General features: G+C 67.1%; 1 protein-coding gene across 7 annotated transcripts; it reads left to right on the top strand.

Moving 5' to 3' along the window:
• The first annotated feature begins 594 nt into the window (after window positions 1-594).
• Window positions 595-12,608, top strand: UCKL1 (uridine-cytidine kinase 1 like 1). Of its 7 annotated transcripts, none has more exons than XM_082670513.1 (15): window positions 595-955; window positions 6,581-6,780; window positions 7,025-7,131; window positions 7,245-7,451; window positions 7,632-7,703; window positions 8,434-8,623; window positions 8,705-8,766; window positions 10,494-10,513; window positions 11,187-11,285; window positions 11,366-11,459; window positions 11,546-11,608; window positions 11,691-11,813; window positions 11,972-12,079; window positions 12,155-12,311; window positions 12,396-12,608. In XM_082670513.1, exons 1-15 carry the CDS (start codon window positions 855-857, stop codon window positions 12,473-12,475), a joined length of 1,683 nt encoding a protein of 560 aa, XP_082526639.1. In that variant the 5' UTR covers window positions 595-854; the 3' UTR covers window positions 12,476-12,608. The 7 variants fall into 7 exon arrangements, with proteins under 7 accessions (XP_082526639.1, XP_082526641.1, XP_082526637.1 ...); XM_082670515.1 differs by having other exon boundaries at window positions 6,578-6,780; window positions 7,281-7,451; XM_082670511.1 differs by having other exon boundaries at window positions 6,578-6,780.
• Window positions 12,609-13,644: the final 1,036 nt, after the last annotated feature.

The raw sequence follows: 13,644 nt of genomic DNA, 5'->3' as shown, positions 1-13,644 counted from the left end.
CCTTGCCCCGAGAACAGGAAAGGGTCGACTCGAGGGACCGACACGTCGCACGAAAATAGGATGCACTTTTCTGCTCGTGTGAGGGCAGATGAGTGTCCCCTGGTGTGACTGGTGGCCCTCCCAGTCGTAGGCCCCTCCTGTCCCTCTGGTTTGGAAGGGAAAGAGTGGGTGCACCCTGACCCGTAGAGGGGAGGGCTGTCCCGGTGTGTCCCCCTGGGTGGGCCCCAGGCGGCTGTCCTGGAGGCCTGGGGTTTCGGGGGCAGCCAGCACCTCCCGCCTGGCAGCCACACATCCTGTACTTGGGGTTTCTCGGTTTGGGTGTTTTTAATGCCAGTTCTCCGTAATAAGTGCATTTCGAAAGAGAGGTTCCGGCTATCAACTTGTAACCATATATATACGTATATATTCTATCTACAAAGTGTTTATTTGCAAGATGTTTTGACGGTGAGCTCGGGCCCCGCCCGCCTTGTGACCATCTGTCCCCGGTCCTCGTCCCCGCCCCCCGGCCCCAAGTGGCACGGGGGCGGGCCATCAACTGTATGTATTAAAAATGACTGTATCAAATAAATGTTTATTGATTTTTTTCCAGGGGTTTTGTGCAGCTGAGTTTGTGGTAAAGCGCGGGTGGGGGCCTTCCCCGTACTCGCGCCGCGCGGCCTCGTGGGGCTTCTGGTTTGCGGGGCGCGCGCGTCCTGGTGGGACTTGTAGTCCGCGGGGCGCGCGCAGCCTGATGGGAATTGTAGTCCGGGGGCGCGCTGGCGGGCGCCTGGTGCCGGGCGCCGAACCACAGCTTCCGACAGCCTGCGCGGCCGGCCCCCGAGCCCCGCCCAGCCCGCGGAGAGGCCCCCGAGCTCATGGCTGCGCTCCCGGCCTCAGCTGAAGGCCCCCGCCCGGTGCCGCCGCCCCCAGCGGCTGGAGACGAGCCAGACCGGCTGGAGGGGAAGAGCGAGGACCGGTAGGCGCGGCGCGCCCCTCGCGTCTCGTGGTGGGGGCGGCTCCGGGAGCCAAGCCTGGACCAGCGGAGGGTCCCCGGGGCCTGGCGGTGGCAGGCCCTCGCGGACGGCCGCGGGAAGGGGCCCGTAGGCAGGGCCCGCGTGGGTCCTCGGTCTGTCTCGAGCAGACGGGGTGCCGAGCCAGCGAGCACCCGGGCTGGACTGTGCGCCCGCCGGATGCTCCCAGGTGGTCAGTGCGTTCCGGGAGCCGCACGGACTCGGCCTGCCCCACTCGAGGGCCACAGGTCGTGATGCTGGGCGGCGCGGTGCTCAGTGCCTGCCGACTGCCGGCCAGGAGCCGGGGGAGGGGACCCTGGAGGCTCTGGGGGCTTTGCAGGAGGGGAAATGGTGGCGGCCGCTGTCACCTGGTTGGGGGGGGGCGGCTTCCGCTGTCGGCCTCGGGCTAGGCCCCAGGGGGTGACGGCCAAGCGGCCCTCGGGCGAGGGCTGGCTCCTCACTTCTGGATCTGAACAGTCCCTGAGCCAGGGCCAGCGTTGGCCCCACGCTGGGGCCAAAGGAAACTTTTCCAGCCAGGTGCCTGTTCCTGGGAAGTGCCGCGGCCTGGACTGCTTGGGACTGTCTGGGTGCTGCCAGCAGAGCCGCTGGGCGGGCGGGGAGAGGGATCGCAGGGGCGAGATGCCGGCAGCAAGAGGCTCCCTGAGCCTGGAGGAGCATCTTGTGTTCCTCTAGGCTCACCCCCTCCTGGGGAGCAGTGACTCCGAGCCTGGCTCAGGGTGATAGGGGGGAAGAGGGAGGACCTGAGTCTGTGACACTTGTTAGTTCTAGAGAATCTGATGTAGCCTGAGACCTGATAAGCTCTTGAAAAGAACACTCCCTGCAGACACAGAACGGTGGCAGCAGCCGTCTGGCTCTGCCCCGTGCACAGACCGCGTAGTGGGCATGGGTGCCCCTCACGGGGCTGGGGCGGCAGTGGTCTTCCTCTCCTCGGAGCGTGGTCCTCAGGGGACAGGAGGGGAGCCAGGGCCCATGGGGTGGCCCTGGAACTGCCTCTGGACGTCACGGGGGAATCGCTCCCGTTACACCCTGCCTTCTCTGCGATGTTCCTCAAGCATGTCCCCTCCCCCTCCCTGCCTCCCCAGCAGTCCCTGCGCGGCCCGAGGGGGCCAGAGCTGGCCCTGGTCAGTGTCCGGGTGTCTGTGCAGATGCCTCCAAACCGAGGCTCTCCCCGCCCGACCACGGCTCCGGCTTCGCCTTCCGCATCACCATGGCTGCACGATGTGGTCTGGTCGGTCTACCTTGGCGTGGCTTCTTGTGTGTCTGTCCCTCCAGGAGGTCAGTCCGGTGAGGACGGGGACCTCGGCCTACCTTTGCACTGGACATGCTGGTGGACAAGTGAGCACCTCGCAGTGGTGACAGGGTACCCCCCTCGGGCTGTCCCTTGGTGAGGTCCAGGTGGGCACGGGTCTGGGGGCTGCCGCTGGGCGACTGGAAGGAAGCCTGCTGGACTCGCCTAGAGCAGCGGGGAAGGAGGGGGTCCCACAGGGGGATTTCCAATGGGTGGGGTGGGGACAGTACAAGTTCCTGGAGCCTGTTGCACACCTTTAGGGCTGCAGCACCCCCAGTCCCCCAGTTCTCTCTCTGCTCTGAGAAAGCTGCCCTGATTTCCCTGTCCCTGAGCCAGTCTGGGGCGGCCCCGCCTCCCCAGGCCAGGCCCCAGCAGGCCAGCTCCTCCCTCCTGCTTCTGGCTTCATTTGACTCACTCCCCCGGGAAACTTTCCTAAAGCAGGACAGGGCATCAGGGCTTCTCAGCCCCGAGCCTGAGAGCGCCTTAGTGCGGTGGGCAGGGCCGCAGCAGGAGGGAGCAGCTACCGCGGGGCAGGCCTGTTACCCTGAGGCAGCGCCCCGGAGGGGCCCCCTTCAGTGTGCGGACCCCAAGTGAAACTCTTTCTCCCCTGAGCCCCCGCCAGCCGTCTCCACTTTGATGCTGTCGGAAGCCTAGAAAAGCTGTGTGAGGGCTGGATTAATCACAGGGAGGGGGCCAGGGACCTGGGACGGCGGTGAATACTGCGGCCGCCCACCCCAGGGCCTGCTCTGCCTCCTGCTGCCAGACTGGGGCGTGGCTGTGTCCCCAGCTGAGCGCTGAGCACGGTGGCCTTGGGGGACGTGCTGGAGCCTTCGTGGAGGGTGGGGGGGCGGGCAGTTATTCTCGGAGGAGGCCTCAGCAGGGTAGAGTTTCAGGTTGTTTATGCCTCTCGGAGGCACCTGGGGGCAGGGGTGCTCAGCTCAGCTCCGCTGCTCGCTGACCCCTCCGATTCCCTGTCCCGCTGGGGGGGTGCGGGCGTGGGCCCTGCCGTCCCCGGCAGCCCAGAGGTCTGCAGCTTTCTCCAGGCCGTTCTGGACGAGGGGGGCACGGTGGTCCTCAGCCAGCCCTGCGTGGGCAGTGTGCCAGCCTGGGCGCAGGAGGGCGGTTCACACCCGACGCTGGCCTGAGGTCCGCCTGGCTGCTCTCGGCAGCTCGGTGCTATTAATATCAGGCCAGCGCACAAGCCCCAGCCGGGTGATCCTCTTAGGCGGCCAGCGCTGAGTGCCGTTGCTTCTGCACGGGCTCCTGGGGCCTCTCACCTGTTGGCCCCCCGCCTCCCAGGGGACAGCCTCTGCCCGCCAGGGCCTGGACCCCACTTCAGCCTCTCAGCTGCTGTGCTGCCCACCCCTGAGGAGCAGTTCAGGGGGCTCCTGAGCTGTCCTGGGGGGCTGCCAGGGCTCTAAGAGGCAGTGCGGCGGTGCCCTGCACGCACCTGGGATCACCCTGGTGCCCCGGTTTCCCCTGTGTCCCGGCCATGAGCAGCCCCCAGGCTTACGCTGGCATCAGGGTCTCGGGGTGCTGGGCCCTTGGAGCAGAAGGCAGGTGAGTGGCTGGCCTGCTGTCTTCCGGTGAGGCTGCCCATCTTCGCTGCGTCTCGGCCACCCCCAGCCCCGTGTGCCGTGTCTAGTGCACGTCAGGGCGGAGACGGGCCAGGTGCTCGTGGGGACCGGCTGCCGGCTTTGCTTGGGGCTCTCAGTTACCAGCCGACGTGTGTCCGTGTGGCTCATAGCCCTTTGGTGGACTGCCTTTTGTCCTTGTGGCTGGCAGCACCCTGTCCATCCGTGAGCGGGGAGGTGAAGGCTCTCCCGTGCCACGGTTTGTCCCATTGTGGAGACGGGGTGAGGCCTGCGCTGAGGGCACAGTGAGCGTTGTCCCCGGCTTCGAGAGAGAGCCGGGCTTCTGGAGGAGGCAGTGGAACTGGACTAGGTTGCAGAACTGGCCTGACGCCGTCAGGCCTATTGCAAGCCCTCGGCCGGGCGGCTTTCTGGCAAGGTCATCCCTGGCTAACCTTGGGATCTTCCCTGAGGAGGTGTCTGTCCTGGGCTGTCCGCGCCACAGGCCTTGGAAGTCGTCCGTGGTAGTGGCCGTCGTCACCTCGGTAGGCCAAGGGTCAGTCACAGAGAGGGGTGAGGGCTCCTGCCGGAGAGGCCAGGGCACCAGCCTGGGGTGAAAAGCAGGGGGACAGCAGCAGTGCCAGCCCAGGCCTCCCATCCCACATCGGCCCCGCGAGGCCGTCTGGCTGTCCGTGAGCGTGCTGGGCACAAGGGCGGGTTTGCTGGGGCACTGAGGCCCTGCTCCTTTGCAAACCAGGTTTTCTGTGTTGGCTTTTCCTCCCCGGTAGGAGGCACAGACTGGACGTTTTCCTCTGGGGCTGTGCGAAGCTGCCCTCCCCAGCTATAGACTGTCGGTCATCTCCGGGGTCTGTGGGTCGCTTGCGGGGAGGGCAGCTGTGTGTGAGCCCTGGGGGCCCCGCGCTCGCTGTCGGGGGATGAGCGCGTCCAGGGGAACGGCCAGCGCTGCCCTCCGGCTGGGCCTTGAAGACACCACTGCTTGTGCTCCGTCTGTCTCCTGCTCGGCTGAGTGAGGCAGCTGTCACTGCCCCGTCATCTGGGTGTCCCACTGTGGTGTTGGCTCCACGGACGAGTAATTGCTACTTCCAGAGGCAACACAGGCAGCCAGTGATTCCCGGGGCTCGCTCCCCACGCCGTCCCAGTGACGGAGGACCAAGGCGGCGCGGTGCTGTGTCCCCCGGACGGTGCTGCACGCCTCCTGTCACATCCGATGGCCGGCTTTCCTGCTGCGTAACTTGTGCTGACACGGCCCTCTGTGCCCTCGAGAGCTGCTGGTGTGGCTCGTCACGTGTTAGGCCTGAGCTAATTCCTTCCACTCCTCCCCCCGCCCCACACACGTGTGCACACAGGCGCTGTCCTCCTGGCTCTTGGCAACGCTGGGGGTGCTGGGAGCACCGCACAGCTGGAGACGCCAGTGTTCCTGGCAGGGGACGCTCGGGCCACCCTGAGCAGGCCAGTTGCACAGCACCCTGCGCCCTGGCCATGACAGCAGAGGCTGTAGCGGTGACAGCGAGCTTCAAGGACAGGTGGCCGTCTCTGTGCACACGTCTCACAGGCTCACGCTAGCTTTTATGGCTCGGGGAGCTTTGCCTCGAGGATGCCTTCCGTGTGTGGCTCCTCCTCAGGTTCCCACCGCGTCCCGAGCAGTGTCCATGCCTGGGGCTCCAGCCGCGGGTGGACACACATCCTGCCGGGGTTGTCCGGTGCACCCGCAGGTTCCCGGTACTTTCTTCCTGCCTAGACGATCAGCTTGCCTTCGGAGTCTCTGGGGCGGGTCTGCCAGCTGACGCTGTGGGCAGTCTCTCTCAGGCGGTGGTGGAAGTACCTTTTTCCTAAGCTGGTCCTGCCCCCGGGGCCACCTTCACACTGAGTCTGCGTCCCAGCCTCTCAGCATAGACTGAGCCGGCATCGGGCAGACGCAGCCTCTCGTAGGGCCCTCAGCCGAGCCGAGCGTCCCCAGCTGTCCCTGAAGGCTTTGAGGCCTCGAGGCCTTGAGGCCTTGGACCAGTCATCACTTCTATGCCTTTTAGGGGTATAGACCCACAGAGAAGTCAGCACAGCCCCGCTCGAGTGGCGTGGCACGGCGAGAGCAGGCACAGATGGCGTCTGCGTCTCCCAGGCAGGTTCCCGCCTTGTGCACAGCCTCTGGGGGCCTCCGCCCTTCAGCAGGGCGCCCCGGGTCTCCCTCCCCGTCCGTCCACACCACCGCCGGCCCATCCCTTTTGTCAGCGGTCTCTGTCTCTGGAGCCCCTCTCCCTGCGTGTCCTGCAGGGTGGCACAAAACTAGAGGGCCGCCCAGAGTGTGTCTGGGGAGAGGACACAGTCCTCGACAGGGTCTTGACTGGCCTTGGCGTGCCCACCTCTCATCTCCTGGGGGGAAGGGGGTCCTCGTGGCCCTGCTGAGGCCCGGTCCACGTGGGAGGAAGAGCTGGGCCCGGACAGCGCTCCCTTGTGTCCTCCTTAGCCACCTGCCGTCCCTCTGGATTTGTGGACGGTGGCAGTCCGAGGCCCCGGGCCCAGCGGACGGGCTGCAGCCAGGTGTGCTGTGTCCCGCCACGAGCCCGCTCACCTTGGCCGTGCCCACGTGCCTGCATGAAGGCACCATGTGGACCAGTCACGCCAGGCCCAGCGTGGGGTGGCAGGGGGGGTGGTGGCCCTGGGCCAAGGCAAGCGTGCCCCGCCCCCCACAGCAGCGGCGGCAGCAGCAACGCGGAGTCCTTGGACAGGCTTCTCCCACCTGTGGGCGCCGGGCGCTCGCCCCGGAAGCGCACCACCAGCCAGTGCAAGTCCGAGCCGCCCCTGCTGCGCACGAGCAAGCGCACCATCTACACGGCAGGGCGGCCGCCCTGGTACAACGAGCACGGCACCCAGTCCAAGGAGGCCTTCGCCATCGGTGAGCGCGGCTGCGGTGCGCGGGGGGGGGCCGAGGCCGCCGCCCGCCCAGACCCCCGAGCGGGCGGGTCGGGCAGAACCCACCGCCGTGCCCCAGCCGGTGCTTCCGTGATCCGCGCTGCTCGGGCCCCTCGGTCCCGGTCAGCCCGGGGTGGAGGCAGCGTTGGGTGGCGGGCACCGCTGGGACCCATCTGTGAGGCTGACCTGGGCCGCTCCGCTCAGGGTCTCTCTGACCCTCTGCACAGGCCTGGGGGGCGGCAGTGCTTCTGGGAAGACCACTGTGGCCAGAATGATCATCGAGGCCCTGGACGTGCCCTGGGTGGTCTTGCTGTCCATGGATTCCTTCTACAAGGTAAGGGTGTCCTGCGTGAGCAGCTGCCTCCACGAGGTCCACGGCTCCTGCCCTGGCCTGGGGCCTGAGCCCGGGGCTGCTCCTCCTTCTGCTGCTGCTCCTCCCCCCCGCAGGTGCTCCTCCCCCCGCAGATGCTCCTCCCCTTGCAGGTGCTCACCAGGCAGCAGCAGGAGCAGGCCGCCCACAACAACTTCAACTTCGACCACCCCGATGCCTTTGATTTCGACCTCATCATCTCCACCCTCAAGAAGCTGAAGCAAGGCAAGAGCGTCAAGGTGCCCATCTACGACTTCACCACCCACAGCCGGAAGAAGGACTGGGTAAGGCCCTTGGGCTCAGCCCCCACCCACAGCCGGAAGTAGGACTGGGTAGATATGCCCTTCGGCCCAGCCACTGCCCACAGCCAGAAGGAGGACTGGGTATATATGCCCTTGGGCCCAGCTGCACGGGGCTGGCGCAGGGGCCTCGGGGCCGCCTCAACACACACGGTTCCTTTGCAGAAGACGCTCTACGGTGCAAACGTCATCATTTTCGAGGGCATCATGGCCTTTGCTGACAAGACACTGCTGGAGGTGAGGACGGGTTCCAGGACGGATGGCCTGGCTCCCTGCTCCTCCCGTGGGACTCCCCTTACACTGGCCTGCATCCCTGTCCCGTGCCGTAGCCCCAGGGTTGGGTGAGGAGCGGCCTTGGCTCCTGAATCTCACCCCCTGAGTCAGGGCTTCAGCTGCTGTTCTCTGGGGTCCACATGGCTGCCGAGGTCAGAGCGATGTTGGTGGGTGTGGGTTCACCTGTGGGTGTGCATGTGTGTATTCCTGCCTGGGAGGGAGCCAGCCTCCTGCATCTGCGCTGCTCGTGAGGACGTCCTCTCCCCCGGGAGGCTCTGGGCAGCTGCCCCAGGTGTGACGCATTCCGGGCCAGGCCTTGGGAGCCACCTTCCCCGCCCTGCTGGGACCCGGGGGGCACAGCCGGCTACGCCCTTGGCCTTGCTCCTTCGCTGGTCCCGAGTGTGAGTGTGCTCAGGGCCCAGGAACCCCACTGCTCGCCACGCACGCCCACGCTCAACACTCCACGTGCAATGCACACCCGCCCCCCCACGCAGCCACACCACACGCTCCCCCTGCCCCCGCCCCATCCAGACCCGAGCGGTGCCGCGCAGGCCTGCTCTGCTCCTGGGCCCACACGCAGACCAGACGTCCCTGCCAGAGCCCGTACCCTGGTGCTCACTCTGGTCCTGCTGGTGACAGGGCCTTGGAGCCTCTTGTGTCAGGCCTTCTTCAGCAACTCACTCTCCCCGTCCAGCTCCTGGACATGAAAATCTTCGTGGACACGGACTCTGACATCCGCCTCGTGCGGCGGCTGCGCCGTGACATTAGCGAGCGGGGCCGGGACATCGAGGGTGTCATCAAGCAGTACAACAAGTTTGTGAAGCCCGCCTTCGATCAGTACATCCAGCCCACCATGCGCGTGGCGGACATTGTGGTGCCCCGGGGTGAGCCTGCGGCCCACCTGGTGGGGGGAGGGCGGGGGGCGGGCAAGGCCGGACCTCACCCTCCCTCCTGTCCCGACCCAGGGAGTGGGAACACAGTGGCCATCGATCTGATCGTGCAGCACGTGCACAGCCAGCTAGAAGAGGTGAGCCGGTGCCCAGGCTCCCGCGGCCCCGCCAGCCCTGCTCCCCACTGCCACCGCCCACGGCCACCTGCCTGGGCGGCCCCCACGTTTACTGCCCCGTCGTGTGCCGGCCAGAGGCAGCTGGGCTCCCTGAGGGACCTTGGGGCACGGAATACCTCCAGCACCCCCAGCCTGAGCTGGGCCTCGCACAGAAGGGTGCGCTCCTGTCCCTCCAAACCCTTTTGGGCCACCGTTGGGTTTTGGTGCTGAGTCCCACGTCCTGAGCGTCCTAGGAGGTCACACACCCCGGGCCGGCCCAGGGCGCCGCCCACCCCTCGGTCAGGCTTCACGATGGGGTGCTCGGGGCCTGCGGAACAGAGCCCCAAGGGTCCTGGCTCTGACAGCCCAGCCCAGAGGTGCCCACGCCAGAGGCCACAGGGAGCGGGCCCCCTCCCATGGCAGGCAGCCCCCCGGGACTCTCCCGCTACGGGGCTGCGGTGTGTCCGTTCCTGGGTGGGGGTGGCCTGGCTGGCCGAGGCACACGGTGGCGACAGGCCGTGCCGTCCGGTGGCTTTGAGGTGAGCAGTGCTGCTATCACTGATGCCCCACCCCATTCCCTTGTGTCTCCCTGTGTCGCTGCGGCAGCGTGAGCTCAGTGTCAGGTAAGTCTTCCCACACCCGTCTGCACAGACGGAGGCATTTCCAACATCCACAGGGAGCTCGGAGTCTGGGTTGTCACCCAGGCAGGCAGCGAGGTCCCCTCCCACCATGCCCACCCCCTGTGGTGGACCCGCCCCCGGCACAGAAGGAGTGGTGTGATGGCCGCCACACCGCTTCTGCCTGCCCTTGCCAGTAGTCAAGGGAATTAAGGCCCAGAGAGGTTAAGATGTTTGCCCAAGTTCACATAGCACCCTGACTCGAGGCTCGCCAGACCTCTCTGGAGGCTCCTGCCCGACTTGGGGCTGGTTGTGTGGGGTTGGACCCGAGGGCACAGCTGTCCTGAGCCAGCGCCGCTGTGCCCCAGGGCAGTGGCCACAGGCCTGTCCTCCAGCAGCCAGAGGGCCTGGGTCTGCAACTTCTCTGCTTGAGCTGAGGGGCGGGTCTTTACTCCCCCAAGCGGTGTTGAGGCACCCCACCCCCCGCATCCCGGCACCCCGGCCCACCCTGGCCCTGGAGCCGAGGCACAGAGAGCCAGGAGGAGCCCCCAGGAGTCCTGGGCTGCGCGTCCTTCCTGCCCACGAGAGGGATGGGGCGCCTGTCCCCACGCAGTGGTCGGCGGAGCTGGGAAGCACCAGACCGAGCCTCCAGCTCGAGCTGCATTGGAAATGCCTCCAGGCCCGTGCGCCGGCCTCCAGCTTCCTGCCCACGCATGAGTCTCCGCTTGCCTCTCACCCGGCCCGGGGCACCTGCGGGTCTGCCCACGTCATGTCCTCTGGAAGCCTTGTTTCAGAGAAATAAAAGTTTCCAGGAAGCGTGGCTGTGGTGGGTGGGAGGGAGGGACCCGCAGGGCCGAATGCAGTGGACTCTCGGGTGCTCGCGGGCCCGGGGGCGCGGGCTGCAGGGTCTCCCTGCCGCCAACCCCGCCTCCTGCTCTTCCCTTCCCCAGGCCAGCCGGTGGCCACGGAGACCACCGTGCTCCCCGCTAAGTGGTCTTTTCTCTCTCTTCTTTTCCTCTTCTTTGTAAACCCTGGGGGCTCCTGCCCTGTTCCCTCCCTGACCTACTCTTCGCCTCTTCACGTGGTGGGCAGAGGAAGCTGCGCTGGGATCTGTGAGGACAGAGTGCTCTGGCCGTGGTGCTGCCTGCGCGCGGTGTGCCCGGCGCTCTGCAGGCTCCGCCCCTCCCCTCCCGCCCCGCCCTCCCCTCCCGCCCCTCCCCTCCCCTCCCTCTCCTCCCCGCCCCCCCACTCCGCCTCCTCCTCCCCACCCCACCCCGCTCCAGGCTGGGGCAGCAGGGGCTGTGCGAAGCCAGCTCTGCCCGCCTCTCCTGAGGGGGTCGCACATCACCTGGGGGGAAGCCTTAGGCGGGGCTTGGCCCCACAGTTCAGCTGTTTACCCAGGGAGAGGTGTCCTGAGGTTGGGGTCCAGATGCCCAGCTTGGGGGCTAAGATTGATCTGCACGTGTGAGGTCTCGCCCTCCCACTGCCAGGTCCTGAACGGGGAGGGGACCTGGAGCGGGAAGGGAGGCCCGCACCGCAGCCCCTGCTTCCTGCCTAACGGTCAGCTGCTCTGCCTTCCACCGTGTCTCTTAACCACTGCCTGGCTGTTACGGCGGAGGGCATGTCGGGATGGGGCCCTCCCTCCAAATCAACCACTGGGAGGGTGGCCTCCACCCTGCACACCCACCGTGCCCACCACGACTGCCCCCTATGGTCTGCGGCGGGAGGATGGGGCTCTGCGGGAAGATGCCCCTTCTTGAGTCCCCAGTCGCTTTGTGTCCCCAGGGCCGCGCTGGCCTCAGCGCACCAGTGCCACCCCCTGCCCCGGACGCTGAGCGTCCTCAAGAGCACGCCGCAGGTGCGGGGCATGCACACCATCATCAGGTGAGGCCCGTCCCACTCCCCCGGCCTGGCGGGCGCGCGGGGCCGCCCTTCGCTAACCCAGCCGGGCCCGCCGTTGGCAGGGACCGGGAGACCAGCCGCGACGAGTTCATCTTCTACTCTAAGAGGCTGATGCGGCTGCTCATCGAGCACGCGCTCTCCTTCCTGCCCTTCCAGGTGCGGGACGGGGGGAGGGAGGGGGCCGGGGGAGTAGGGGGGAGGGGAGGCTCCTCGCGCTCACGCCCCGCCCCCGCCCCGCGCAGGACTGCGTCGTGCAGACCCCGCAGGGCCAGGACTACTCGGGCAAGTGCTACGCGGGGAAGCAGGTACCGGGGGCCCGACCTGGGCGACAAGGGACTGGGGCGGCCGGAAGGCGGGGGTCTGGCTAGCTCAGCCTCGTCCCCCCAGATCACAGGCGTGTCCATCCTGCGGGCCGGCGAGACCATGGAGCCTGCGCTGCGGGCCGTGTGCAAGGACGTGCGCATCGGCACCATCCTCATCCAGACCAACCAGCTCACCGGGGAGCCCGAGGTGGGGGGCCTGGGGGCGGGGGGTCCGTGGGGGAGGGCGGGGCACGGGGAGCCCGAGGTGGGGGGCCTGGGGGAGGGGGGTCCGGTGGGGGGGCGGGGCACGGGGAGCCCAGGTGGAGCCTTCGGTTTGGGCCGCCCTGACCCTGTGGCTGCCTGCAGCTCCATTACCTGCGGCTCCCCAAGGACATCAGTGACGACCACGTGATCCTGATGGACTGCACAGTGTCCACTGGCGCGGCGGCCATGATGGCGGTGCGGGTGCTGCTGGTGAGTGGTTGGGAGGGGGCGGCGGGCGGCGGGCGGGGGCGGGCGCTGGGCCCAGCTCACGCCCTCGCCGCGCAGGACCACGACGTGCCCGAGGACAAGATCTTCCTGCTGTCGCTGCTCATGGCGGAGATGGGCGTCCACTCGGTGGCCTATGCTTTCCCGCGCGTGAGAATCATCACCACGGCGGTGGACAAGCGCGTCAACGACCTCTTCCGCATCATCCCCGGCATAGGTGAGGCTGCCCGGCCCTGTCAGTGACAGCTGGGGGGGCAGGTGGGCCTGAGCCCCCACCACAAGGACCTGCTTCTTCCCCCAGGGAACTTCGGCGACCGCTACTTCGGGACTGACGCCGTCCCCGATGGCAGCGATGAGGAGGAAGGGGGCTCCGTGGGGTAGCCGCCCTCCCCGCCCCCAACCCCTCCTGCTTCCCCGGGGCTTACAGGGTAGAGATGTTAACTTATTTTAATTAAAAAATGTGTTGTCGGTGTACCTCGTCTAAACATTTTGTAAAATAAAACCTGAAAATTAAGCTGTGACTGGTTAGCTGGGGTGCGGGAGTGGTGTCCTGCCTGGGCCCTGGGCTTGGGGAGTGGCCCCCAGGGCTGCCCCAGTCCCCAAGCGGCGAGGCCACTGTGGAGAGAGAGGGACTGAGGAGCCTGGCCTCCGCTGGGTCCTGGTTGGGCCCCCACCTTCCCCGCAGGACAGGGGCTTCTGGTCTCGTACTTGGCTTTTCTCACCGTCCAGGGTCAGTGCAGATTTAGGAGAGGACAGAGCTGGGCCTGCAGCTCCTGGCCCTGCTAGACTGGCCCCTTGGTGGCCACCTGGCCTGGGCCTGGAGCTCTGGGTCTTACAAGATGTCGACAGCCTCCACAGCCACTTCCCTCCCGCAGCACGTGTTTGTCCGCGGCGGGGGCGGGGCGGAAATGGGTGCGGGCGGGGCTGGAGGAGGGAGTGAGGAACCGGCCCTGGCCTCGCAGGAACCCCGCTTGCAGGGGATGTGGCCGGTGCCTCACTGAGCCGGCCACACCGCTCAGGGTCAGAAACCACATCCCGCCCTGCCTTCGCCGCTCCCGGGCAAGGGCACCGGCGAGGGTGCTGCCTGCCTGGCCCCACAGCCTGATGCCGGTTGATTCGCAGCTGCTGCGGGTGAGCTGCCAGAAGCATCCCCCACCGTCCTCCACCTCCTGGCCTGGCTCTTGCCCTTTCCTGCTCTCCTGGTGTCCTCGGTTTCCACTCACCTCACAAAGGCCATGTCATGGGAAAGCTCGTCATGGGGCGGGGACAGGAAGTCCCTGGGTGGGGACCAGGCCAAGGGCAGCAGATAAAGGCGGGAGCTTGTCCACAGGTGGCCAGGCGCCAGGGTAGAGGAGCGACACAGCCCCAAGGTCAGCAGGAGGGGCCTCTCCTCCCCAACCTGGTGAGTGGACCCTCCCCCATATCTCCAGGGCCCCATTCGTTGGTTGGTTGGTTGGTTCATTCATTCATCCTGCGCTCTGTGCCGGGAGCCTGGAGGCTGCAGCAGGCCTGGCCCTGCTCAGGTGCTGTGATGCAGCTGACACCCTTCT

The sequence above is a fragment of the Grampus griseus genome, assembly GCF_964374135.1.
Source record: "Grampus griseus genome assembly, chromosome: 14".
In the NCBI taxonomy this organism is placed as follows: Eukaryota; Metazoa; Chordata; class Mammalia; order Artiodactyla; family Delphinidae; genus Grampus; species Grampus griseus.
The sequence above is the reverse complement of the archived record's forward strand: the minus strand, read 5'-3'. Positions and strand labels throughout refer to the sequence as shown.

Bases quoted from the DNA above. Each gene is read 5' to 3' on its own strand.
- UCKL1 (XM_082670511.1), top strand. From the start codon at position 855: ATGGCTGCGCTCCCGGCCTCAGCTGAAGGCCCCCGCCCGGTGCCGCCG. The intron at 7,452-7,631 runs GTAAGGCCCTTG...GTTCCTTTGCAG, and splicing joins ACAGCCGGAAGAAGGACTGG to AAGACGCTCTACGGTGCAAA. The intron at 12,312-12,395 runs GTGAGGCTGCCC...TTCTTCCCCCAG, and splicing joins CCGCATCATCCCCGGCATAG to GGAACTTCGGCGACCGCTAC.